The 26,378-nt window shown below is 43.7% G+C and overlaps 3 protein-coding genes across 6 annotated transcripts in view; 1 reads left to right on the top strand and 2 right to left on the bottom strand.

The window, feature by feature from the left end:
- snx13 (sorting nexin 13) overlaps positions 1-26,378 on the bottom strand; it is an 85,438-nt gene that overhangs the window by 36,163 nt on the left and 22,897 nt on the right. For 2 of the 3 annotated variants that reach the window (XM_070846192.1, XM_070846193.1), the window contains exon 25: positions 25,757-26,378. This exon is cut by the window's right edge and continues 2,117 nt beyond it. The exons of the other annotated variant lie outside the window; for it this stretch is intronic. The gene's annotated coding sequence lies outside the window, so the exon portion shown is untranslated. Of the gene's footprint in view, positions 1-25,756 lie in introns of those variants that run through there. 3 annotated transcript variants of the gene reach the window in all.
- On the top strand, positions 1,478-19,321 carry LOC139215126 (serine/threonine-protein phosphatase 6 regulatory ankyrin repeat subunit A). Of its 2 annotated transcripts, none has more exons than XM_070845983.1 (29): positions 1,478-1,614; positions 8,706-8,789; positions 9,526-9,604; positions 10,742-10,812; positions 11,365-11,565; positions 11,646-11,733; positions 11,894-12,036; positions 12,259-12,366; positions 12,450-12,554; positions 13,098-13,176; positions 13,313-13,427; positions 13,658-13,740; positions 13,822-13,885; positions 14,110-14,178; positions 14,317-14,457; positions 14,582-14,693; positions 14,886-14,912; positions 15,337-15,411; positions 15,550-15,751; positions 15,910-15,997; positions 16,149-16,266; positions 16,365-16,587; positions 16,686-16,773; positions 16,866-16,949; positions 17,056-17,204; positions 17,291-17,373; positions 17,664-17,746; positions 17,837-17,928; positions 18,030-19,321. In XM_070845983.1, the coding sequence occupies exons 1-29, from the start codon at positions 1,588-1,590 to the stop codon at positions 18,326-18,328; spliced, it is 3,180 nt and encodes a 1,059-aa protein (XP_070702084.1). In that variant the 5' UTR covers positions 1,478-1,587; the 3' UTR covers positions 18,329-19,321. The 2 variants fall into 2 exon arrangements, with proteins under 2 accessions (XP_070702084.1, XP_070702083.1); XM_070845982.1 differs by lacking the exon at positions 1,478-1,614 and adding an exon at positions 5,895-6,588.
- On the bottom strand, positions 19,392-23,497 carry btd (biotinidase). Its single transcript, XM_070845984.1, has 6 exons — positions 23,392-23,497; positions 21,042-21,191; positions 20,772-20,923; positions 20,486-20,663; positions 19,802-20,398; positions 19,392-19,732 (listed from the first exon to the last, which is right to left on the bottom strand). The coding sequence occupies exons 1-6, from the start codon at positions 23,443-23,445 to the stop codon at positions 19,460-19,462; spliced, it is 1,404 nt and encodes a 467-aa protein (XP_070702085.1). The 5' UTR covers positions 23,446-23,497; the 3' UTR covers positions 19,392-19,459.

Genomic DNA, 26,378 nt, shown 5'->3' with positions numbered 1-26,378 from the left:
CAACAGACCTCACTGCTGCTTCAAATCTGACAACATCTGGTAGCAGAGCATGGCATGCAAAACTTTACCTTCCCTGCATGTACAAACTTGTGGTGCAAACAACTAATTTTTTTTTATCCACAGTGACTCATCCTGAGTTCCAGAACAAAGGTGAGCAAATCCAAAAAGGTAACAGTCAAACAGGAGAACAAAGTCTGGAGTCTCACGCCCAAGACTGTCCACTCAACATCGTCTCTGTGGACAGTTATATTCAAGGTCACAGAGAAATCAACAGTGTGGAAAGCAGCAAGGGGCATCCTCTTCCTATTTCTTCTGTTTAACCTCCATCTGATAGTGGGGTTGGTAAAATATGGCAGCCAGCTGGGGAATCTCAGCACAGCACTGAAGACGGTGTTGCATCTGAGAATGGAAACGGCAGAAAGAAGAGCCATACACTTTGTTCTTGTTTAAAGGCACTCAATTCAAAGATGAAATGGTGCGGGAAAAGATCATTACCCCCTTGAGTATGAATATAAAGAAACCAACACAGTCATCTGTTGTACAGAATCCCACTGGTCCACACTATTGTAAACATGCAGTGGATAAAATCTGTATTTGTGGGATTTGCAGAACATTTTTAGTCTACGCAGAGTTTAGTCCAGCACCTTCAAAGCCACACAAAGAGAAACAAATGTGGGATATGTGGTAAACAATTTTCTCATAATATCTGTTTGAACTGGCACAAGAGATTTCACAGACCAAAGGGCCTGAATGTCATGTCATGAGCTTAAAAACCACAGATGAGTGAAACTGCACAATTGTCAATGAATTCCTCCCAACCTGCTGCTATTATTAGATTGTGATTAACAGCACAGTAAGTGGTGCATTTATGGGAGGAATCACACAGTAGCCTAATGGGGCTGGGCAGTGTGTTCATAGTTATTGTCTATCAGTATATTAATAAACAGTTGTTATAGACTTAATGTACAATAATAAAACCTTACTGTCAGATTCCTTCCTTGTGTAATAGTTTTTCAGTACATCACTTTTACGGTAGATACAGTCACAGCATCACCAAACAGATTTTAGTGATGTAAACTGCACTGCAATAAACATATTGAAACCTGGTTTAAGTTTGGGGAATCGTTTATCTCTTCTGTATTATAATCAAAATGTTCCGTTTTTAAGTCTCCACGTCATGTGACTGTTAAACCTAGGTATCCCAACTCCAGCTATATAACTGTGACCTTGTAAAAGCAGAAATTGCATCTCCAACTCCATGTGCCTCTTTTGCATTGCACTTTTTTACGGAATAAAATAAATATTTATTGTGAACCCTACCAATTATTTTTGAATACCGTTCTGCTATGTTTAAGTAGGTCATTTTTATTTTATTTTATGATGTGTGCTGTGTTTGGGGCCTACTCTGTTGTGCCACTATTGCCCCCTGATGTGGAGAGTCTGTCCAGGGCAGGAAGGAAGAAGGGAGGACGCTGCCCCGTCTGATCCGCTCCGGAGAGCCTGTCTGCCTCCGCTCAGTTTCCCCCGGCTAGTTCACAGTAACTCCCGGGCGAGGTACTGCCTCCCTTCGGCTCCACACGGGGGAACATGGCTGTGTTGAAGATACAAGACCAGGTAACATTATCTAAGTAGCTTAACCAGCATTTATCTGTTAGTTAACGCGTCGGTGTCACTTTTTCTGTAAAAGTGATAACCGCTTGTTTGTGTTTCTGATATCGCTACAGCACCGGGTCACATTGTCTGCTGAGTTTAGTGATAGTTTAACTTTACTAACATTAAACAGCCAAGTTTAACCGGTCTGGTGAATGAACATTTAAAAAATAAGGCTGTAGCTAATGTTTAACGTCGCCGTTTGCTGTAAGTCAACTGACATGTTATCGTTAGCTAACTAGCTAGCCGTTACCACTTAAAAACATTTAACAGTCAACTAAACTTGCTAACGCCGTGTCACCGGTGTCCTCACGTTAACTTGGTTCACTTTTAAATGTCAGTTTCATGTCACATCGGTGGTTTCACGGCTGTGTGTCGGTTTTCTTCGGTGTTTTTGGCTTATTGGTGTTTGCTGCTGTCTGTGGCGGTGATGGACTGGTGAGCACAGCTGGATAGCTACGGGGTTAACAGGGAGGCTAACTGCTAATGGTAGCTAGCAACTCATGGAGGACGAGTACTATGCTAGTTATCCGTTTTTTAAAGGATTATTAATAATAGTAAAGTTTGTGTTTAATCTTGAGCTGGAGATGTCACAGTGAACCGATAGCCCACCAAGGCAGTTTGCTTTGTCAGCTGTCTGCACATTACATGTTCTCCGGGGTGGCTGTGGGCAGTCACCTGTTGCTGGAGATAAGAAAGGCTGTCAGACTAAAATAGCAGGTGGTGTTGCTTTCAAAGTCTCCAGCTGTGGTCATTCATTAAGGCACTTCCCACAAGCTTGAATCAGTTACTATGAACACGGCTGTACACTAATGGCAGTAATATACAGGGCATTGTAGAGTGCATCAGATCCACACATAAGTAACTAAGTAGTGCATGCAAACATTGTTGTTTAAATAAAGTTGTTAATTTTTGTTTTATTTCCCACCACTTTTCCATGTGTAGCCAGTGAAATTGACATTGGTTTCCATGTTGTGTGACATAGAGAGAAGTAATTACTTGGATGGACAATTAAGTTATCAACAGAAAACTTCACTCATTCATTTTTGTAATTTGCATTGTCAAGTACAAATACCAAATATTTCTATATAGATTATAGATATAGATTTTTAAGCATGGTATATTGCTTTCTCTTCTCCTTTTCATATCAAGTCGTAAATCAAGTGCAATTGTTTTGTGAGTGTTAATCGGACTTGCTATTGAAAACTCCGATAACTTGTGTTTGACATTTGTCACTACATTTTATAGACTTATTGATTTATTGCTAAATATCTTGTCAAGAAGAGGAACATAACAATTGTTATTGTACCCTTGGTAAGTAATTAGTCAGTGAAGTACTTACAAATCATATGATGTGTTGGTTCAGAATTGGCTTAAATGGCCAAAGTAAGATTTAATTTTGGATCTCTGTGGAGTTCGGCAAAAATATGAACTTCAGTCAAAGTAGGTTAGTGAATGTGCAGCTCTGCGGCCTGTCCTGGTCTGACCAGTCTTCCGGGCAGGAAGAGTGTGTGTGTTTAGATCCCCCTCTCTATTCTCCATTGTTCTCTGTAGTGGTTGTTGACGGACAACTGGACAAAGGGACACAAATAGCCACATGTAGAGGGCAGGAGACAGGAGTGTCACTTTTGGCAAAGACTTCTTTTTGTCCTCTAGAGGGCATCCGTGTAGCTTTTCTAGCATGTGGAGCGTCCTGACCGGTCCATGGTCCTGCCTGAAGAGAGAAATGGTAGAGGCGTTTAAAAAAACACACTCACACATGAAAACAGAAGCTAAAGCATGCAAGAGAGCATATTGTAGTTTTGCATGTGTGTATTTCTCCCCCTGGGCTTTTCCGATGTGTCCATGATGCATACATCAGCAATATGTTGTCTGTACACAAGCGAACTGGGTACAGTAAGCATACAGAACAGTTGCTAAAGGTTCCCATTGTTTACTCTCTGGTTTGATGAATCATCGTGACTATAACTGTGCTAGTAGGCGGTCGGTGTGTCAGGCCAGCGGTAGCATACACACTACTCAGCCAACCCTCCAGACATCATCTAAATTTATTTGAAATGCCAATTAAAGGTAACAGATAACTAAATAAAATGCACTATAATGAATACACGCTATTTGGATATGACTAAAAATGAATCAAAGTAGTACCTTCCAAAAAAAGAGTGTACATATCTTATATGTAATGTCAGGACAGAAAAGCTTGATTATATCGCCTCTTCTTTATCTTTGATGCTTGGAAATGTTCTAGTCTTCATTGCTGCGGCATGTGTGAGTATGTGACCCAGCACAGGCACACACACACAAAACACCCGCCCACACGCTGGCCTTTGTGTGTCTGGCCTGGGATTACATTACACACAGTGCATCCTGTGGCAGGGTCAGAGCAGAGGTCAGTGCTGGCTGCATACTTTCACTTACACATGTGCACTGTCGCAACGCTGGGTCTCTCTCATTAAGTAAAGCTCAAAGGTTTAATTTGTGACGACATTGTGCCTGCATCCTCTTGTTGTTGCAGTTGGATTGGCTTCACCCAGTGTTTTCCTAGTGTCCCATTGCTGTAGGAGCACCAGCTCAGCATTAATGAAGCAGGCCTTTATGCTCTGTCTGCCTCGTGAAATCAACATCTTCTAGTTTGCTGTTGATTTCTCTGTACTGTACGTACAAGTTTTCCGACCTATTACACATACTGGCCTTGCTCAACTATGTAGTGATTCCTGATCAGATCTTTAAACACACAAGAATACACATACAGTCCACAGGAAGGCTCACATCTGGCAACAGATTTGCTCGGTAAACATCTTTGGGCACGTTCCTGAGGGTATCCCTAGTCCCAGCAAGTGGGATAGACAAAACATTTGTTGTTTATTCGTATACTTCTCACACATCATTCTTTATTTGTGCTATTGAAGCAAATGTGAAATGTCAACTCACTTGCAGAAAGATTGCATTAGCCTGTGTTTCATATTAAGTTTATAAGTAGTACGTCCATTAAACTCAAAATTTAGGCCTGCACAAAGGTTCCATCCAACTGAATCTCTCGCTTTCTCATTTGCCCTCCCTCACTCCGTCCCTCCCTCTGAGTTAATGGGGTTGTGCGGCTTGGCAAGATTGCTCTTTTCAGGATCTGTGTTGAATGTGAAGGAGACTGAGAGACACACACACAGACATGCACGCACAGACCGGTCTTGTTAGCTACCCTCACATTCTCTGGCAAAGCCTGTTTGTTCCAGTTTCATAATGAGGAGATGGGGACTTTTGAAGCTATGCCACCGATACACCAAAGAGGAACACACACACTCTCACATACACACACCGATCTGGTATCCATTTTCTTTTATCCTCTTACATTTAGAAGGAAAGGCAACTTCTATTTTAGCTGCAACTTCATAAAGATGCAGACCACTAAAATGTGATTTGGCAAGTTCTAAAAACAACACAACATGTAGTGCTCGTGGTTCTGTTTTTACCATGCTGTATGAGTTACAGCTTGTAACCCACACTCACTGTCTCAACTTCGACCATTTAATTGAATACAAGAAGACCTTTACACCATTACTTTAATGAGCCACAACAGCAACGATCAGAACGTTGATGAGAGGATTACCACGGTATCCATACAATCAGGATACAGACTTAAACGTTCAGGTATATCCAGACAATAGTGAAGCTCTCAACAACGTGGCTGTTTGCTGAAGACAGCAGGGCTTGCAATAAAGAATCAATAGTGCTGCACCATCATCTCCATCATTGCATTTTCGCTTTTGTTTATCCACTTAAGTGAACTCACAGGAGACTTGTAGATCTGCAGTATCTAGCAAGTGACCTGATAACAATCAGGCATGAAAATAGGCCCCTAGCTGTCCTTTAGTCTAGGATTTCTCATACCCTTTACTATTCTTCTACTTTTTTCTCCTTTATACATCCCTATTTATTTCCATTTCTTTAGATTATGTAATTTGAGTCATTTGTTTCTCAGTTAACTCTCTGTAACCAGTTTGCATCCATTGCTGTCCCTATTCCCCTCTTTGTCCTCGGCTCCTTTCATCTTCAGGTTTCTTTGTGTTTTGTAGTGATCTACAGTAGATACCTGCCTATACAGTTATCCTATCTCTACCCCTTTCCATCCCTACTCCCTCCCCTTTCCTTTTGCTCTCTCTCTCTGTCTGTCTCTCCCCCTCCCCCTCCTCTCCCTCTCTCTGTCTCTCCTTTTGAAAGAGCTGGCTTCAGCAGTCTGCCTGAAACGAGCGACGCATGCCCACACATACACTGGCTGTTACGGCCCCCTGTCCACGCTAATCACAGGGTCTCTGTGTGTGTTTGTTTGCATCTGAAGTGTGTGTGTGTGTGTGTGTGCGCGTGATCCTGGCTGCAGCAGTGGGGATATGTAGCTTCCTGTGTGCTGCTAGGCAGCCCAAGCTCATTCTGCCGCATGCCGCTTACCGCCACCATTACGCAGAGGAATTCCCTGCTGTCTCCGCTACTGCTGCTCACAGAGAGTGTGAGTGTGGGTCAGAGAGAGGAGAGAGGAGACATGCAGCAAAGCAACACTGACAGATAGAGGACAGAGCTGGATTTCACATTGGATTTTACATGAAGATGTGCAGAGGAAATCATTCCGTTTATGGGATTTGTTGCTGACCTTTGTGCTACTGAATTGCGCACGTATGTAAGCGGGAACACTGTGTATTTGTGTGTGTGTGTGTGTGTGTGTGAGAGAGAGAGAGGGAGGGAGCGTGTGTGAGAGAGTGATTGTGTTGTTATGTGTGTGAGTGTTTGTTCCTGATGCGGTCAGAGCGAGCTAGCCGTGTGTGTATCGTGGTGCTGGAGGAGGTGGAGGAGGATGAGCCCTCATCTTCACCCCCACCTCCTCGCCCCAAATCGTCCCCAGACCGCAGATCCCATCATGCCTCACGAAGGGCTGCTGCTCAGGAGGACAAGGTGAGGCTGGTCCTTCTGTTTGGTTCGTCATTGATTGAATCAAAGTTTGCTTGATGTTTAAGGTTTATATCCAGTATTTATGTCCCCTTTTTTGTGCTAGTGGCATAATTCACCAGGTTTTTAAACACACCAGTGCACTTCTTGTACCTTGCCTGAAGTTTAAACCTTTGCCTAAGTACATTGTTACATGTGTTATTGCATAAAAATACAATGCACTGCCTAAACTTGTCACCCAGTGCTAAAAATAGCACCAATATAATCACCAATATAGTCCTGCCATATGAGATGAGTGCTGGTTTGTATAGATTATCTGCAAAGCCTGGGCCTTTGTAGTCTCCAGTGGTGTCTGTATAAAGGGCAAGCCTACTATTGAAATTGTAGTAAGTCTTTTCAACCTGCGAAAGCTGCTCTTTGAAGTTTACACGGAGAAGGGGGAAAGCCAGAGAAGATGCGCCGGCTCTGATGACAGGGTTTGTGCCCAAATCGTGCCTACCCTCTTCGATCTCTGACATAGTTGGAGTGGTCATCAGTGTAATAGGCATGAGACAGACGCTGACATGCCTGACAGCCCATCTTATTTTTAGTTGGGATGAAATGAGAGAGGGATGGGCAAACAGAGAGAGAGAGAGAGAGGCTGAGATTAAGGAGCAGATCCACATCACAGTACTCATGCAGAGCTGGATGATAACTAACCTGGCAGCCCTTACTGGGGTAAAAAGTGCACCTGACAAAATGTTTTGAGGCCCACAGCACTTCCATGGACTTAAAATACATGATAGATTTCAAAGGAGGGAATAGATATATACTGTAATTTAGAAGGGCTTTGAAATGTGAAGCCGCACCAGACCTCCCATAACAAACATCATGTCAGTGTTGTTATTTTGTCAGTGCATTTTCAGTGATGTTGCAGCACTAGGAAAAGCGCTGCTTACAGTAAATTGTGTATCAATATTATTTCCACGTAAAAATCCTTACTCACCATTAAGCACTCATCCAACCATATAAAAACAAAGAAACAGTTGTGTTGTATTGTTTTTGTAGTAGTGATATTATAAATAGAATAAAATCACTTCATTGGTCATATCTTGGTGACAAATAGTGATTCATAGCAGTCACAGCAAGTAGCAAGCCATGGTAGTGCATTTAAATGTCTGCCAATACACTGTAATACCTTTGTCACCTATTTAACAAAATGTTTACGTATGTTGTCGGCTTTCACCCTAAAATAAGAAAGCTCTTGTGTTTAAGATGACGTAGGGGAAAAATGCTGGCTGAAGTTGCTCTGTTGTGGAAGAACTAGTTTCACTTTGATTTTTGACGGCAAGATTTAAGGTTCTAATAGCAAAGTCACAAAGACAGCACATTAACCCTAAATATAAAAACATCATGAGAGTACTTTATTTTGGAACAAGTGTCCAGAGTTGAATTGTGAGCTTAGAATAGTGAAACTTCCTTTAACCTTTAGTTTGAATGGGCTTGTGCGCTTCTGTAGCCCACCAGTGCCTGTAAAAGGTTTATGATTACTGCTGAGCAACACTGTTTACAAATCCCACTCAGTATCAGTCACCATGCTTTCATGCTCAAGCCAGCTGTTTACATTCAAACACACAGACATACATGTGTGTTTTTGCATCTCACTGATTTGCAGCTTCCTCCTTGGGAAATTTGCCATCTCTTCTTAAGAACAAGCATACCTTGTATAACTTGTGGTACCATTAAACAGTTAGATGGAGCAGAGGAAACACTTTAGTATTTATGGTTAACATAATAATTTTTTTGTCTTTGTCCCATCACTATTTACATTCTTCTGAGCTGACCTTGCACCATGTGGCACGAGAGCTCAGCTTTAACACCTCAAAGGCTCAAACATTTACGTAATGATGTGTGCTTGCAAGTGTTTATGTGACGTGTACTGCAGCTGCTACTGTCGTAAACAAATTGCCGATATATAGCCATTTGTGACCTATGGCTCTCCCCCAAGTCAGGATTATAGTGTCTGCGTGTGAGACTCTCCCATTTGAAACTCTCACTGATAACACAGCTGTCAACATAGAAAATGACTGCCTTGCAAATCAAGTATGTCGCATTTAGATTTTTTTTTTTGTTTGCATCTGTAGCCGTCTCTGTTGAAAGCCATCTTCAATGTGGACCCAGATGAAGTCCGCTCCCTCATATTCAAGAAAGAGGATGTCAACATTCAGGTAAGTCACACTCTTTGTGCTACATTCCAGTATATGTCTGTGTGGGAGTCTTTGACACTGTAGCTTTACGCACACCATGACAGAAACAACACCAATGAGGAGCAGCAGGCTACAATTGATCTGAGTCCCTTCGATCGATTGACTTCACCATCTTATATAGCTGTCAGCCAGGGCAGGATACATGAACTCGTCATAACACTACCTTCCTCCATGGTCTGAGGACATAGCCATCACCTGATATCTCTCCCATCACTTTCGCCCTCTGTCCCTGAATCTATTTCCTCACTTTACACCACATTCTGTTTCTACAGTCTCTATTTTCCTGCCTCTCTCTGCCTCTATAGTGCTGGGGTCATCACACTGAGTCTTCTGGAGTCAGCAACACTGGCCCAGGCCTATTGCAGTCACGTGACCCTTGTTTATAGCCCCACTCTGTTTATTGTGCTCTGCTGCACTGAAAGAGAGAGAGATGGTGGTGCGGCAGCAGGGTGTGTTGAAGTGATGGAGCGTAGTGAAGAATACAAGTGAACACGTGATAGACATTATTCTCCTTGTGGCCGTGGTCTCATGTTTCTTGTGGTCTGCGACAGTGTGAGGTCTATAGATTTTGTTGGGGGCATGTCAACCCATCATGATGCACGTCTGTGTGTGAGCATGTGTCTCAAGGGCGGAAATGGGATAAATAATACTTGCATACTGAAATTTGTTTTTTCTGTATTGTGGGATTTCCTGTCAGGACAACGAGAAGCGGACGCCTCTGCATGCAGCAGCTTACTTGGGAGACGCTGAGATCATTGAACTGCTCATCCTCTCAGGTAAATGCTACAGTTTTAATCTTTTAATCTATTTAGACATCAATTTGATTCAATTTACACCCGGTATTCGTTCACCTCCATCAATCAATTCTGCTTGAAAGTTTAATCATCCGTCCACTCTGGCTGTTGTTTTTTATCTGTACATCCATATTAGCTCTCCTAAATAAAAATGCTTTATCAATTCCCTTGTACATTAAATTAAAATGAATTCATTGATGATACTTGCATTACTAAACTGATATGTAATTAATCCTACTTTTTGTCTTGATGATTTTAATCACTTGTTCCTGCTAAAACCTAATAATTTCCCTCAATTTCAATGCACAGTAAATTGTTTAATAATAAAGAAATGTGTTTGTCCACCCTGTTTTTTTTAAAGATTTGAACCAGGTAAAACTAAATTTGAAACGAGTGCTTTATTTTTTTTTTACTTGTGTGATGAAAAAAAGTTGTTGTTTTTTCCATTGTTCACCATCACGTCACTTTTATTGCCAGTTTACTCCACCCTCTTGCCATGCTTTTCAAGCCTCTTCAAAGCCTGTCCAGATCTCTGTCATCCTCACATGTTGCTCCCTGTTCCCTCAGTGGTTTCCATGTGTGTGTGTGTTTGCTCACTGCTCTGTGACTGTCACCCTCTCTTGGTGACTGGTGATTTATCAATCATCTGATCGGGTCTATGTCAGCTTGACTTTCTGTGCAGTGAGCTGAACACGTCAGGTGGAACCAACACAACATACATGTACGTGTGTGTGCATGCGTGTGTGTCTGTTCACTATTTCTCAATAACATGAAGAGCAAGCAACAGGTGCTGCTTCAGGGCTATTTTAACCCTCAAGCTGTGCCAAAGAGGATCATGGGAGTTTTACATCTTCCAGGCACTATTCACTCACAACACCCCTTTCGCATAACTTATGTAAAAAGACAGTTTGTCTTTTTTTTCCCCCATCTTGACACCGTTTCACACCAGGTATAAATTATAATAGGTAATAGGTATAAATGAGGGGCTTGAATGCGTCTTTAAATGAAGATTTTTTTTATAGATTTCCACATGCTCTCTCTCTCTCTCTCTCTCTCTCTCTCTCTCTCTCTCTCTCTCTCTCTCTCTCTCTCTCTCTCTCTCTCTCTCTCTCTCTCTAGGAGCCAGAGTTAATGCCAAAGATAACAAGTGGTTGACTCCTCTTCATCGAGCTGTCGCCTCTTGTAGTGAGGTAACACATTACACAAACATACATGCTAATGTGAATTGTGGGGACTCCATTGTGTCCACTATTTTCTTATGTCACAAGCAATTCCATTTAAACCTTCAGAGGGAGGTTTCCCTCAATATGTGACAATAGTACTGCAACGAAAACACAGGTAAGCACAGCAAAACACATACCAGATAGAATATCTTGTAGCTACCTTACTGGCATGAGATGAAGAAAATTATTGCTGCAGGAATAATGTACAGGGGTTTGTACAATCTGGCCTTAAAGGGGAAAAATAATCTAATCATTGTGCAGTGTGTTAGTGTTTGATAAACCTTCAAAATCTCTTTACCTATTCTGCCTGGTCCTGGGCAACATGCCCACACTAACAACGTTGTGTTGTTTCTCCTTCTCAGTGCTATTGTCGGCATGAAATCCCCCTAAGAATAGCAAAGACTTTTATAGCTACCCACACACAGCCACCTGCACACACCAGCGTATAGGAACACTGAGACATATTAGAAAATAGACTCTCTGTCTGCACACCCTGACGCGTGCTCTCTCTCCATCCAGGATGCAGTGGCAGTGTTGCTGAAGCACAGTGCAGATGTCAATGCCCGGGATAAGAACTGGCAGACGCCGCTCCATGTTGCGGCTAGCAACAAGGCAGTACGCTGTGCCGAGGCATTGGTCCCGCTGCTCAGCAACGTCAATGTGTCTGACCGAGCGGGACGCACTGCCCTGCACCACGCTGCCTTCAGTGGACATGTGGAGGTTGGTCTCTTTTAGAGACACACAGAGCCACTCACATACATCATACGTCAGCATCTAGTTAATTTGCTTTTGTGTGATAGATGGTGAAGTTGCTGCTGTCCAGAGGGGCCAACATTAATGCATTTGACAAGAAAGACAGGAGAGCCATCCACTGGGGAGCCTACATGGGTGAGACTGTCATAATATGCAAACACGCTTCTCTTCTCTATCTGACTAGATGAAGCCTCTGTCTCTCCCTAGTCATACATCCGGCTTTTTGCAATGGACTCCGTCTTGACTTGGTGAAATTGGCCTCCCAGCATTTCTTCCCCTCCTTTCTCTGTTTCAGGTCACCTGGAGGTGGTGAAGTTATTAGTGGCCAGCGGAGCAGAAGTTGACTGTAAAGACAAGAAAGCGTACACCCCACTCCATGCAGCTGCCTCCAGTGGCATGAGCAGCACAGTGCACTACCTGCTGAGCCTGGGGGTCAACGTCAGTACAGACACACACATATGCATGCACTACTATCATCCTTAATGGATATGAAATGTGCCGTGACCCTTTGACCTAACTGTGTCTTTAACTTTAAATGTACAAGTTATTTCAGATGGTAGTAGTTTAATATATAAGCCTATGCAAATGAAGCACTACAACTTATACTCTGTTCCTGAAAAAAACATAATATAAATGTAGATTTCCTCTCTGCTTGCATAGGTCAACGAGGTGAATGCCTATGGTAACACTCCACTCCATTTGGCCTGTTACAATGGGCAGGATGTGGTGGTCAGTGAGCTCATTGAGGCAGGGGGCAACGTCAACCAGGTGTGTGTGCGTCCCTCTGTGCGATGTAGAAAGTGTGAGGTAAGTGTGCGTGTTTAATTGTGTTATTTGGTACCTTCCCTCAGGTGAACGAGAGGGGTTTTTCCGCTCTCCACTTTGCTTCCTCCTCACGCCAGGGTGCGCTGTGCCAGGAGCTGCTGTTGGCCCAAGGAGCTCACATCAACATGCGGGTGTGTTCATTTGCAGATGTACTTTAATTTCTAAAAAAAAAAAATGCTAACTCACCTATTTAGCTGAGAAACAGTATTTGCTTTCTCTTTTGATACAGCTGCAGTGAGTGTATACAAACCATCTACACATACAATGTGAATGCTGCCAGTACAGTATCTAGCAGAAAGTTGAAATTACAGTGTTGTTAACACTTTGGTAGCAGAGATGGAAACTGATATTAGGTTGCCATAGCCTCAAGATGCAAGGCCATATGGAGGATGACGGGGGAGGGGGTGGCTCCCTGAGGCTGCAAGCTGCTCAGGGAATATGTGTGTGGGTGTGAGTGTGTTCCATAAGGGGCTCTAAGATAGCTTCTGTTCTTTAAGCTATTAAGCATTACAGTATTAGACTTGCAGTTTAGTCATTTTCCCCCACTGGCACTTTAGTGTGATGGTACTCACTGCTACACTGATATATAGACAGAATACTCTACAGAAAATCATAAATATTGTGTCTTTTTTCCTCTCTGCCTCTCTCCACTGTCTCTCCCTCCATCTGTCCAGAGTAAAGATGGTAAGACTCCCCTTCACATGGCAGCTACCCATGGAAGGTTCTCCTGCTCTCAGGCCCTCATTCAAAATGGTGAGAGCCCCTTCTTTACACGAGTTCAGATTAGTCATGATTGTAAATGTAGTATATGTTTATGTGGCATAGTATGCAAACATGGCTGAGCATTTTAATGGAAACATACATATGCCCTTTATTTATGTGTGTGCAGGAGCTGAGGTTGATTGTGAGGACAAGAGCAGAAGCACTGCCCTTCACATCGCTGCTCGCTATGGTCATGAGCTCATCATCACGGCACTCCTCAAACATGGAGCCAACACCGCCAAGTTAGTAACAACTGGCATTTAACTAACCGTCTATCATCCCACGGAAGATAATCAGTGCTTTGATAATAAAAAGTACAAATAGAAGGGGGACAGTTCTGGAGATGGGTATATTAAGAATAAACCATCTTTTCACTCATTCCATTCTTTCTGTCATTAAAAATGCACCCGCTCTCACTCCGTACCCTCCATGTCCTGTGATGACTTGCCTTCTCTACCTTCAATCTTTTCAGGAGAGGCATTCATGGGATGTTCCCTCTACACCTGGCAGCTCTCAGCGGCTTCTCAGATTGCTGCAGGAAGCTGCTGTCCTCAGGTACGTTCATGCTGACACCATCCTTGCCACTAGAATCACCTAGTTGACATCCTAATTGATGCGGATTGCATATTTGCGCAGGGTTTGACATAGACACCCCTGATGACTTTGGAAGGACCTGTCTTCATGCTGCTGCAGCTGGAGGGTGAGTCATCACCCCTGCTTACTGCCTTACTATTGTTTCATTTCTGAGCCTCTTTTGATACTTTTTTGTTCCGTATTCAATAGCATTCACCCTTTTCTTCTTTCCTTTTTCTTTTCCTTTTTTTCCCCCTTTTTGTGTTTTGTAACAAACAGAAACTCTTATGCACTGAAATATAACCCATGCTCTTGATTACAATAGACTGTTAAAGCTGTCTCTCCAACCAGGAACCTGGAGTGTCTCAACCTGCTGTTAAACATAGGAGCAGATTTTAATAGGAAAGACAACTTTGGAAGGTGAGTCGAGCATTTAGGAATGAAACAGGAATGAAATAAGTCCTGAAGACAGATGGACTTTTGGCCACATTTTGGGGAATAGCACGAAGTATTTGCTGGGATAAATAAGAACTGATGTTGACTCTCTGACCACCCCAGGACTCCACTACACTATGCATCAGCCAACTGTAACTACCAGTGTGTGTTTGCTTTGGTGGGCTCTGGGGCAAGTATCAATGAGCTGGATCAGAGAGGCTGCAGCCCCCTGCACTACGCTGCTGCAGCTGACACTGATGGAAAGTAAGTTCTACCCTGCGCTTAATTGATACCATTTATAGTTCAGTTTCAAAGTGTATCAAAGGATCCTCCTCAGATGAAGGTTTTTTTTAGAAAAAAATAGTGCCTTCTCTTTTGTCCTTGTCAGGTGTGTGGAGTACCTGTTGAGGAACGATGCTGATCCAGGAGTAAGAGACAAACAGGGTTACAGTGCTGTGCACTATGCCTCAGCCTACGGACGCACACTCTGCCTGGAACTGGTGTGTACAGCTGCCACACTAAGTGAAAATATATTGCATGTCCTACAGAGAGGGTCAGAAAATTCAAAAAATCATGCAAATGAAATCTGATCTCTTCCATGAGTTTCCTGTAGGTTTTAGAACAATAGAGAAAACCACAGTACACTAGTGCACTTGTCATGGTATCATAAACAGTCTTTGTGTTCCTTTCAGATGGCAAGTGAGACACCCCTTGATGTGGTAAGAAAGAAATCTCTGTCATCCATTGAAACACGATGAGCTCTTACATTGATTCTATGTACCTAGCTCCCTCTGTTGGGCAGATGGTGAATTCAGTGGTTAGATCATCTGGTGAGCAGATGAAGCTACTGTGAAAGCTTCTCTGTGTTGTTTTGGTTGACCATTGGCAGGTCAACATTAAATGCAATTTGCAAGTTAGAAATAACTTTTTTTTTTTAACATAAGCACACCTTTGGAAAGTGCTCGTAATCTCCTGTGGAGATGCTCCCTAATGTCTTTCAATACATTTGGAGCACATGGAGGCTTAATGTCTGCTTAAATAAGACTTAAATGAGACACATTCACATGTTTACGATACCAGACTTGCAATGTGTGTAAACTTGGGTCTGAAATGAGTAATATGTGAACCATTTCTATATTTCAGTTAATGGAGACATCAGGAACAGACATCCTGAGTGACTCAGAGAGCCAGGCCCCTGTCAGTCCACTCCACCTGGCGGTGAGTTCAAACTAGACTTGTCAGAGTGTCTGTCATTGGCTGTTTGTTTATCTTACACCAAGGATTTCACCGTCTCTGCCATATGCCATTGGACCTAAAAGTAGTGTGTCTGCTGGTGTGTGCCTTCCATTGATTTAGGCTTATCATGGACACTGTGGAGCTTTAGAGGTTCTTTTGTCGTCCCTGCTGGAAGTGGACGTGTGCAGCCCAGAGGGCCGAACCCCCCTTAGCCTGGCCTGCTCCAGGGGTCATCAGGAATGTGTCTCCCTGCTGCTGCACCACGGCTCCTCGCCCATGACCCGTGACTACACATACAAAAAGACAGCCATACATGCTGCAGGTATACATACAGGCAGTCACACACACTCACACAGAACCACAAAAACCAGTTTGGATGCAATGCCTTCACATCACATGAATGGCTTTTAAGATGTTAGATATGTTGTTGCTTAGAAACAATAAGTCATGCCCCAGCATCTGTGCGTCTGTCTGCTGTAGCTATGAACGGCCACCCAGAGTGCCTGCGCCTGCTCATGAGCAACAACGACCAACACATTAATGTGGACGCACAAGACACCAGTGGACAGTGAGTGTGTGTGAATGTGCATAGACAAAATGGCTCAGGCCAGAGGCCTTCACTCAGATTACTATGCAACCCTTTGGTTTGACATTACTTTAACTAGTTTCACCAGAAAAAAATAGATAAAATAGCTGTCATATTTCTGCACCTTTTACAGGACTGCTCTGATGTTGGCTGTGCTGAATGGACACACAGAGTGTGTGTACTCTCTACTCAGTCAAGGAGCCAGTGTAGAGAATCAGGACCGCTGGGGAAGGACGGCACTACACCGAGGGGTGAGACATTCATTGAATATTAGAGGTTATTTTATGATGCTGTACTATAATGTATAATATCATTTCTAATGGTCTCCACTTTGTAATTTGTCACACAGGCTGTGACAGGCCAGGAGGAGTGCGTGGAGGCCCTCCTCCAGCAGGGGGCCAGTGTTTGTGTCGGAGACATCCTGGGCCGTTCCCCTCTTCACCTGGCAGCTGCCTGCGGCCGCGTGGGTGTCCTGGGTGCCCTGCTGCAGACCACCAACACCACCTCACACACTCAGGAGCACCTCACTGACAACCAGGGCTACACACCGCTGCACTGGGCCTGCTACAACGGTACGAGACACAGCATGACACACTTAAGAAACACGTCCGTCTTGTATGAAGCTACAGCAAAGTCGTATTTACACCTGTTCCTCCCTCTGTTGTCATAGGATATGATGCTTGTGTGGAGGTGTTGTTAGACCAGGAGGTGTTCAAGAAGATTAAGGGCAACGCTTTCAGTCCACTGCACTGTGCTGTGTAAGACAGTGTGTCCTTTTATACCAATCAATGTTTTTATGTAGGTAGACAGTGTTCTGAGAGTATGAGACAGCGTCTGTTGTGTGTTTCAGGATGAACGATAACGAGGGAGTGGCTGAGATGTTAATTGACTCCCTGGGAACAGACATAGTCAACGGCACAGACTCTAAGGGCAGGTGAGAGATGCAAACCGACTCAAATGACATCATGTTTTCATGAAATGCGTTTGTCATGAGCACGAGCTCTGCTGGTATATTGTTAACTGTGTCTGTGTCCATGCAGGACCCCCCTTCACGCTGCTGCTTTTTCCGATCACGTGGAGTGTGTTTCCCTGCTGCTGAGCCACGGAGCACAGGCAAATGTAGTTGACACACATTTGTGCAGGACGCCACTCATGATGGCAGCCCTTAACGGACAGACGAACACTGTGGGTCAGTACATGCACACAGTAGATACACAGTTTGATTTCTAAATATTTGACATAACTTAACTTAACCATCTCTATTCATGTATACAGAGGTGCTGGTGAGCAGTGCTAAAGCAGACTTCACACTACAGGACACACACAGGAACACAGCATTACACCTGGCTTGCAGCAAGGTAACGACCATTCAGAGACCGGGAATGTTTTCTTATTCATTGACCGTTGTGAACTATTGACATAACCTACAAGAAGAAAAGTAATTCCACAGATAGTAAAAGTAGATTTGACCCACATGTTGGAAGAAAAAAAGCAGATACTGTGGGTTCACATGTGACATGCACAAAACAGGTGATAAATTAGAGACTAATCTGAACAAGTTAAAGTTACCCCCCTCCTCCCAAGAAATCTATAATTATACTTATAATAATATTTCACTGCTCAGTTTGCTGCTCTCTGTTCTTCTTAGGGTCATGAGACGAGTGCCTTGTTGATTCTGGAGAAGATCAGCGACAGGAACCTCATTAACTGCACCAATGCTGGTCTTCAGACGTACGTGGTATTCCCAGGGTGCAGAGAGCTAATCTACTAAATTCAGTCTGGATTTGTTTTAAGAGTGTATCCCCTTCCACCCTCCTGTAGGCCCCTGCATGTAGCAGCCAGGGGAGGGCTGACAGTGGTGGTCCAGGAGCTGCTGGGGAAAGGCGCCAGTGTGTTAGCAGTGGACGAGAACGGTCAGCTTCCATCTCACTGCTGTAACACTCACCTCACTATTCACTCGCACCTCTTGACTAAATGTGACCTCTGTTTTCCCCCACTCCTCTCTTATCTCTAGGCTACACTCCAGCTCTGGCCTGCGCTCCCAACCGTGATGTGGCTGACTGCCTGGCGCTCATCCTCAACTCCATGATGCCCACCTCACCTATGGTCACCATAGCAGCTTTGCCTGCGGTTTCTCTGACGCAGACAGTCATCAACCACCATCCGACCAAGAGCCACGTCTCCAAAGGCGTGGCCTTCGACTCCCCACCTCCCCTGAGGCCTGATCATGCCTCCTGCTGTAGACCTGAGCGCCTACTGTCCTCTGTCACTGTGGACGATGAGCTGAACGACTCTGATTCAGAGACGTACTGAGGACATACCTGCTATTGGACAGAGCCCCACAATACTGGCAGGCCGGCCAGCCACTCAGGAGCCTTAATAGATCACTGACAAGGAACTAAAAGAGAAAACAGAGGAAGAAAATAGAGCCAGTATGCAGATTATTTTTAGGTAAGCTTCTTCAAATCTAAAAATAACACTTGTTGTAAACCTGTTTGTTTCCTTAAGGTGCGTACCCATGGGCTGGAAAATAATGTACTAAAATATAGTTTAAGGTGAATACACACTACATTTCTCTCAGACAGCATCACTGTATGGTCAGTGACATGGCCAGTGTCTTTTTAAATTTAAAGCAATGTTGTTTTTCTTTTTAAATTAAGCTATACTCTTTGCTGACACTTTCTGGAGTGGTTTTAAGCCTTTTCACAGTTTTTCCTTCAACTATTGCTAGAGGAGCGTCTACTGGTGGAAAACTCAGAGGACTGCTTTTTTAGCACTATTGTCTAAAGAACAAACAGAGGGACAATCTGGGACCAGGACACTGATTACTGTTTTCCCTACTGTACTTCTGAGTTTTTATTCAGAGGTCTTCTTCAAGCTGTCATGACAGACACTGATGGTTGATGGTTTTTGAACCACTTTTCAATTCCTAGGAGAGGAATTCATTGTTGAATCCTATGAATTTATTCAGCGAGGCAACTGAATTCTTGGGAGCTGATTCTGACAGCAGGTGGATGTAAGACCCATTTACTGTACGACTGGTCCAGAAGTCAGTTGATTGACAACACGATTGAGTGGAACTTTTAAAGGAACTTTTAAATTGCAATGTCTGTGTACTGTACTGGAGACGGAGGAAAGTGGCTGACACTGTGTGTGTGTGTGTGTGTGTGTGTGGGTGTGTGGGAGAGAGAAATAAATAACTATTGCCTTTCTAGGAAAAAGCAGCTTTCAGGAAGAGGGTGAACGCTACTTGGTGCAATGTTTGTAAAGATTAAGTGATGAATGAATAAACCTATTTGTTTTTGATTTACTGCAGTTTGTGCATGACAGAAGACAACTGTGCAGCAGATGAATTGTTAGTATCAGTCTTGTTTTACTCGACTTGATCAGTTCTTAAAACGTATTTGATGCTTCTCTCCTCACACACATCTATTTCAAAGCAGTTCATTCAGCGTCCAGGTGATACATCCGTCCGTACAGGCAGGCAGTAACCAGCCCGCCAGTCATGTTTGAGTGTTTCATGGTCACTTTGCCATCTGCCGCTCTTTCCAGGTGATCTGGCTGCTGCAGGACAAATTTGCTAGCCAGAACTGATGGATACACATATCTGGTCGCAAACTTTCCCTCCAACAGGAAATCCATTTTAGACTCAGCCTCTTCCACTTCCTGTCCACAGGAACTGACGTCTTGCCCTGCACAGCGGACGAGTGCACACACCTGCAACAGAGACACGGTGAATGTGACAAGACCCTATTTTTAAATATCCAAAATTCATCTAATTCATACCTGCAGGGTGTAGCGTCCGTTTACAGTGTGTGTTCCAGCAAACGCTCCCAATGCATAGAGCTCTTTACTGCCATCGTGTGGTGACCGCTGGTACTGCAGGCGACAGCAAAAGGTGCCATTACACACGTTCGCTTCGCCCTCTGACTCGTTCAAGAGGACAAATGTAAATGGGTCATACATCATGGATGAGATAAAGGTGGAGGAGGAGGAAGGGACTGGAGAAACAGGTTCAGGAGGAGAATCTAAACAGCCCTCTTGGTAACAGAATCCAGAGTCTGTATCTGTAGACGGTGTGGATTCATCCCTAACTACCCCCTCCACCGTGGCCACCCCCTGTCCCACCCAGCTTGGGTCTAAGACTGGCACCCTGGCCACCAGCAGCCTGCCCTCTTCTGGATCTCCTCTCTGGGCGTGGTGGTAAGTGGCAGAAAAAGGAGTGAAGATGCCACTTCCTGTCATGATCAGTCGGTCATTACGAATGTTGGCCGCCAGCAGGGTGACATTGGCACCCAAGCTGAACGCCCTCTGGAACTGGATTGTGTCTAGAAGGGGGAGTTGGTTCATCCAGGCTGTGGGGAAGATCAGCTGACGCACACCCTGAAAGATGTCCGAGGAGAGGCACATGTTAGGAAAAGAGGAGACCAAACAGGAGTGTAGCGAATTTTATTGTGGCTGTTTTCCCACCTTCTCCACCAGGGTAATGGGGGGCTCGTGGAACAGCATGTCAAAGCAGATCATGAGGCCAAACCTCCCAGCAAAAGGTGTATCAAACGTTATGATCTCAGGTTGCGGAGGCGTGTCAAAGGCCTCTTCATAGTAAAGGTTGTGTTTGTGGTAGCGTGCCACCAGCAGGCCATCTGACCTGTATGAAAGAAGACAGTGAGAACAGTTAACATCGACTAGGAAGTGACGTGTTGGTGCACTTCCTGGACTTCAGCTACGCTACTTTGATTTTAAGTCTTTGATGCACCTGAAAACAACGTTGGTGTTGAACTGCCAGTGTCCATCAGAGGGACAGGAGGAGGAGGGGTCGGTCTTCAGGGGGCATGGCTGCAGGTCAGCCATGTTGGCCACCAGGTAGAGCCTGTGACGACGGGCCATACAGCTCAGGCGCTGGAGAACCTGTGAAATACAACCACACTCACTGACTGGTGTTACATGAGTTTCGTCTCCATGCCAGTGGTTCATGTCAGAGTGTCCCTTCAATAACAAAATCAGATCTAAAAGTGTGACTGAGCACCTCAGTGTTGTTGTATTTGCCCGGCTCTGTGCAGGGGTTCCAGCTCTCCTGCTGGGGGTCAGGAATGGTTTCTAGGTAGCCAGAGATGGACAAACGGCTGAAGTTGAAACCCTGCAGACCGTCTTCTGGAAACACCAGGATCTGGGTGCCCTGATGAAGGGAAGATGAATGCAGAGTTTAGAGATGAACCAGGTAATGAGCTTCTTTACTGTAACCATGACCCAGGGCCGGCTCTTCCAATAGGCAATATAGGCAAATGCTAAGGGCGCCGTGGCCTCCAGGGGGCGCCACAAAAGGGGGAAAAAAATATCTTAAATATAATTATATTAAAACTAGTTATTACTATTAACGCTTAAGATGGAAAAGCTCACATTGATTCAAATGTAAAGCAATTCGGCGGCGGCCGTGACAGGTGTAGCAGTTATCACAGTGGAACAGCAGGTGTAGCAGTTATCACAGTGGAACATCAGGTGTAGCAGTTATCACAGTGGAACAGCAGGTGTAGCAGTTATCACAGTGGAACAGCAGGTGTAGCAGTTATCACAGTGGAACAGCGGGTGTAGCAGTTATCACAGTGGAACAGCGGGTGTAGCAGTTATCACAGTGGAACAGCGGGTGTAGCAGTTATCACAGTGGAACAGCGGGTGTAGCAGTTATCACAGTGGAACAGCAGGTGTAGCAGTTATCACAGTGGAACAGCGGGTGTAGCAGTTATCACAGTGTAACATCAGGTGTAGCAGTTATCACAGTGGAACAGCAGGTGGAGCAGTTATCACAGTGGAACAGCGGGTGTAGCAGTTATCACAGTGTAACATCAGGTGTAGCAGTTACCACAGTGGAACAGCAGGTGGAGCAGTTATCACAGGTGGAGCAGCAGGTTGTTCACTTGCTTCTGAGCGATCAGCCTCAACATCGTATGCTAATCAGTAAATAAGCAGTGTTATATCTCTGTAGCTGAGCGGCATGGAGAGGTCTTTACTGTTGGGATCATCTGGATAGATTAAACCTACTCAGTAGGTGTCTACATTGGCCTAATCTATGCTTGCTTTATTTACATCTGGCATTCTGGCTAGCTAACGGTTTTCCTGCTTTTAATAGTCAGTCAGAATGCTGTTCCATTTTCAACCCTTCATGGATCTGATTTTTAACCACTTTCCTCCTAGTTGTTGGTTGTGCTACAGTTCATATTATCTAAAGCATGTTAATTGTTTTAAACTCTACGTCAGTCTTAAAGTACACATTATTATTATGATTATTATTATTATTCTTTATTCACTTATTTACAGGTTTTTATTTTGTGGTAAGGGTATTTATATTGTATTTCAGATTTTTTTGTATTAATTTGTGATTTATTAAGTATGTAAATTTGGTGACATGTTACCTTACAAATTAAAGACAATGATAAAAGCAATGCTATTCGATTTCTTTTGTAAGTGCATGTAAATCGCCGATGGAGGGGGGCGCCATCTAAAATCTCGCCTAGGGCGCCACATTGGGTAGAGCCAGCTCTGTGCCATGACCTCTGTGGCATTAAATGTACTTCACTATGTGAGCATACAGAGAAAAACAACCATTCTGATGACTTGTTTGCAGTAATATATGCCAACTTTGATCACAACACTACCATCACATGTTTAAGAAATAGCCTTTTTTTTTTAATAATATAAAGACATCCTGACAGCTTTTTAGTTATGTCACTTATCAATCAGAAATGTATTCTTAAATTTAGTGGTCTGGTTATGAGCCAGGCTCAGGTAAATTAAATATTCTGCAACTCATACCAAGTGACACTAGCAGCGGCATCTGAGACCTAATGGGTCCAAGGACCAATACAGTGATAGGTTTGAGTTAAACATTAACAATAATGTAATGACAAAAAGATACATTGTGACTTGCAGGACAAAGTCTGCACCACTGCAAAGTCTCTGAGTTGCCTTTATGATTACCCTCCTTTCAGACCAGTTGAGTCCATTTTGCATCTCATCACTGTTATCTTATTTTTAGGCATACCATTTGGAAGCATATGGATACTGGATAAACAATAAATACTGATTATTTATGAAGTGAGCAACAAGCAGCGCTGTTTCTTTGAAAAAAAAAAGTATAACTCACTGCTGTGAAGTTACTGTTCAGTTAGATATTTGACAGATATTCACTGTGGACCCAGCAGTGTTTTCTTACTCAGTTTCCGCAGTGATGGCAGCAGGAGGACGGGTAGCTCACCTCCCAGAGCCTCGGGCTTAACCTGGAGGATGACTTTAGGACCATCATTAGATTACTGTATTATCGCTGTCAAATATCCGATCTAACAGTAACTTCACTGCCGTTTGCCTCTCTCTCCTGACCATACCTGCTGAGCGGCCCTGGCAGCCTGCTCCTCGTAGATATCCAGGTTTTTCTGCATGTGTTGCAGGGCAGCGGGGCGGGACAGGGGGACGTGAGGCTCCGGGTTCAGGATTAAGTTGTGCTCGTACACAGCAGCAATGTACGAGGAGTCCACATCGGGCCCTGTTTGACCAGCGGCCGACGTTAAAGAAAAACTGGCAAAGATTATAACCAACAAATACATTATGTCCTCCCTCAGAGACGTGATTGATCAGACTACTTCCACCACCGCACTGGAGGGGCTAGAGGCCCCTTTTAAAGGTTGAAGGAGCTGTCTCAGCAGACTAACCCATGTGAGTGAGATGTAGCAAGATATTATTTTCGCTACAACTCAGACAGCACATGATCGTAGATTGTGCAGCAGCTCCACGTGTCTCACCGAAAATAACTTGTATTTTATCACAACACTAACGGCAACATGGCAATTATAGGCCGAACTTTTATTTTGAAAATAAGAGACAGGAAACATTAGGTGCATAACCCGGAAACACTTCATAAATCTGTCCTCCGCGCAGTCAGCATGAGTTGGACCTGAGATAAACTTTGATACTAACTTTGCTTCTCGTGAATTGTTCAAACATATGAGGACGGTTTCTAGAAACGGACTGTTTATTATTTCACGTTCGCCGGATGTCTCCGGACCTTTTTAACCAGGACACATAGTAGCATTAGCATTAGCACCCCCACTGCAGTACAATGTCAGCAGCACCAGAGTCACCCACAGGACGAGCAGAGCCCTCCGTGTCCAAACCAGGTCAGGTGTTCAAGAGCTGCTGGAGCTGTCGGCTCATGTCCGGCGGGGGTTTACTGCTGGCTGGAGCTTATGTGTTCAATGCAGCCCGGAAAGTGATGCGACAAGGTGCACCTCCCGCCATAGGGACAGTGGCACAGATCACATTTGCTGGCTGTAAGTTAAGCAGCAGGACTGTGACTTTCAGGTGCGACAGTACTTGTTCTCCTGTTGAAATAATAAACGCACGCCTGTGTTTATCTTTCAGGTTTGGCCGCGTGGGGAATTGTTGTCATCGCTGACCCGGTTGGAAAAGTGCGGAAGGAGACGTGAAGGCTCTTTAGGAACTCTTAGCAGCATAAACATGCTGAGTCTGTGTGTTTATCGTGGCTCTGAAAATGGACTGCAACTGCTGTTAGATACAACATGACATCAAGCCAAAGGAGCTGCTCTGGAGTCTGTAATAAATTAATATAATAATTATGTGGCGATATTAGAAGCTATTGCTTGGTTTAATTAAATGTGTTTCAGGAAAATGGTAACTTTATATCTCAGTCATCTTTCAAATGTTGGGCAAGAAAATATATCTCGCATTTCTTACATTTAAATGCAGAAACCTATAAGCAAAAAATTGCGTGAAGTGTCAGGACTATTTGACAATAGTGAAAGCATAAAAGCGGTTTAACATGTATAATTTAAGTTTGTTTAATTTCACAACTGCATTGTTAAATAACCAGCATGTGTGAGCCCCCAGTCAGATTACTTACAGTGAACTCATTTGTTTCTGTTCAGGGATCCAGACTGACTGGCACTGCTTTTGCTCCCCAAAGGATCTGTTGTTAGTAGAAAAGAGACTTGGTTCTTACATAATAAACAGCAAAAATATACAAAGAAACTTCAGAACTGGAGTATTTTACTAGTATAATTACATTTACAGATTTGATCATGTACTCACCTGGCTGTGTACTTAGAAGGTGCTCTGGTGTTACTGGTAGACAGAATCGTATCCCTCTTAATAAACACTTAACTTATTTTATAGTGCAGTGGGGAAATAAAAACATCTACTTGACAAGAATGCAAGCACTCCCAAATTAATGTGTCCAAACTCTGCTCATTTTTAATTTAAACATTGTATTTGGGGGTCCCACAAAAGCATGCATTTACATGTTCAAAAAATGAATTATTTTTGTCAGTGGACACGGCTCTGACTGCTCAGTTTTAGAACAATCTGCATACTTTGTTCTCACCAACATCTTTGTGTTACTGGGAGCTGAAATTAGTGAGGAAAAACCAATGGAGGACAGCAAGGTGGATTCAGGAGGTTTTCAGTGGGCGAGGACAGTCGGCCTGATTTCACACATTTACTGAAAGATGGATTTGAGGGAGAAAAAAAGAGAGAATGGTCTTTTCACAGAGAGTGAGAATCTCTGGGGACACAGTTATGTTGAAGACATTTAAAAGTGCATTTTGCATAATGTGGGACCTTTAAAACGAACTAACAGGGAAACGTCAGCCACATCAGTAATGTTTAAATGAATACCTATAGTTACCCATTCACAGAAAGGCAGCAAGCATACACACTGTGGGTCAGTTAGTCTGAGTTACCTTTTATTAGTGTTATACTGATCTGAGCACAACTGCTCACAAGGAAGAGTTTGATAAGCATGATGCAAAAAAACACCCTAAAGTCATTTTCAGTTGCGTAAAATGATCATGACATTCTGATTGATTTTTTTTTTTTAGGTTAAAGAAAAATATGAAAATAGAGTTGACAGTACATTTAGGCACACTATTAACACATACTGTACACAGATATGCACAATTTTCATTATCATAGATTATCATAAATACTGGGGTTAAAAAAAACAAAGACAAAAAAAAAAAAAAAAAACAAGCCTTCCGATATGGAGAGGTGTGCAGAAAGTTAACGGTGACACCTCCACCACCATGGGGACAAAATGTTCACCTCCCAATAAGAGAGCCTCCAGTTCATGTCCTCCTTTTCAGCCAATCAGGGTCCACCGCGGCTGCTCAGTGCAAGCAAATCAAAGCAGACGAGGGAGTTCCGCCCAATGACTGCGTCTCCGTCCAGCCGATGGGAGAGGCCCTCTCACAGTTGCTACGTTAAGTGCTCATTAGCAGTGATTCCATTGGTCACAGGTCTTGGCTGTCCCGTGAGCCTATTGGACAGGAGGGACGGAGGGGGGGTGATCCCTCCAGCT

Source organism: Pempheris klunzingeri, chromosome 16, assembly GCF_042242105.1.
Source record: "Pempheris klunzingeri isolate RE-2024b chromosome 16, fPemKlu1.hap1, whole genome shotgun sequence".
Taxonomy (NCBI): Eukaryota; Metazoa; Chordata; class Actinopteri; order Acropomatiformes; family Pempheridae; genus Pempheris; species Pempheris klunzingeri.
The sequence above is the reverse complement of the archived record's forward strand: the minus strand, read 5'-3'. Positions and strand labels throughout refer to the sequence as shown.

What these genes read in the sequence shown, in the direction of transcription:
- LOC139215126 (XM_070845982.1), top strand. Translation starts at nt 6,433, where the DNA reads ATGCGGTCAGAGCGAGCTAGCCGTGTGTGTATCGTGGTGCTGGAGGAG. An exon ending in GTGAGACACCCCTTGATGTG is followed by an intron (nt 14,913 to 15,336) that starts GTAAGAAAGAAA and finishes TCTATATTTCAG; the next exon opens with TTAATGGAGACATCAGGAAC. An exon ending in GCACTGGGCCTGCTACAACG is followed by an intron (nt 16,588 to 16,685) that starts GTACGAGACACA and finishes CTGTTGTCATAG; the next exon opens with GATATGATGCTTGTGTGGAG.
- btd (XM_070845984.1), bottom strand. Translation starts at nt 23,445, where the DNA reads ATGCAGAAAAACCTGGATATCTACGAGGAGCAGGCTGCCAGGGCCGCT. An exon ending in CTGCCAGGGCCGCTCAGCAG is followed by an intron (nt 21,192 to 23,391) that starts GTATGGTCAGGA and finishes TCCCTTCATCAG; the next exon opens with GGCACCCAGATCCTGGTGTT. An exon ending in ACGGACGCTACACCCTGCAG is followed by an intron (nt 19,733 to 19,801) that starts GTATGAATTAGA and finishes TCTCTGTTGCAG; the next exon opens with GTGTGTGCACTCGTCCGCTG.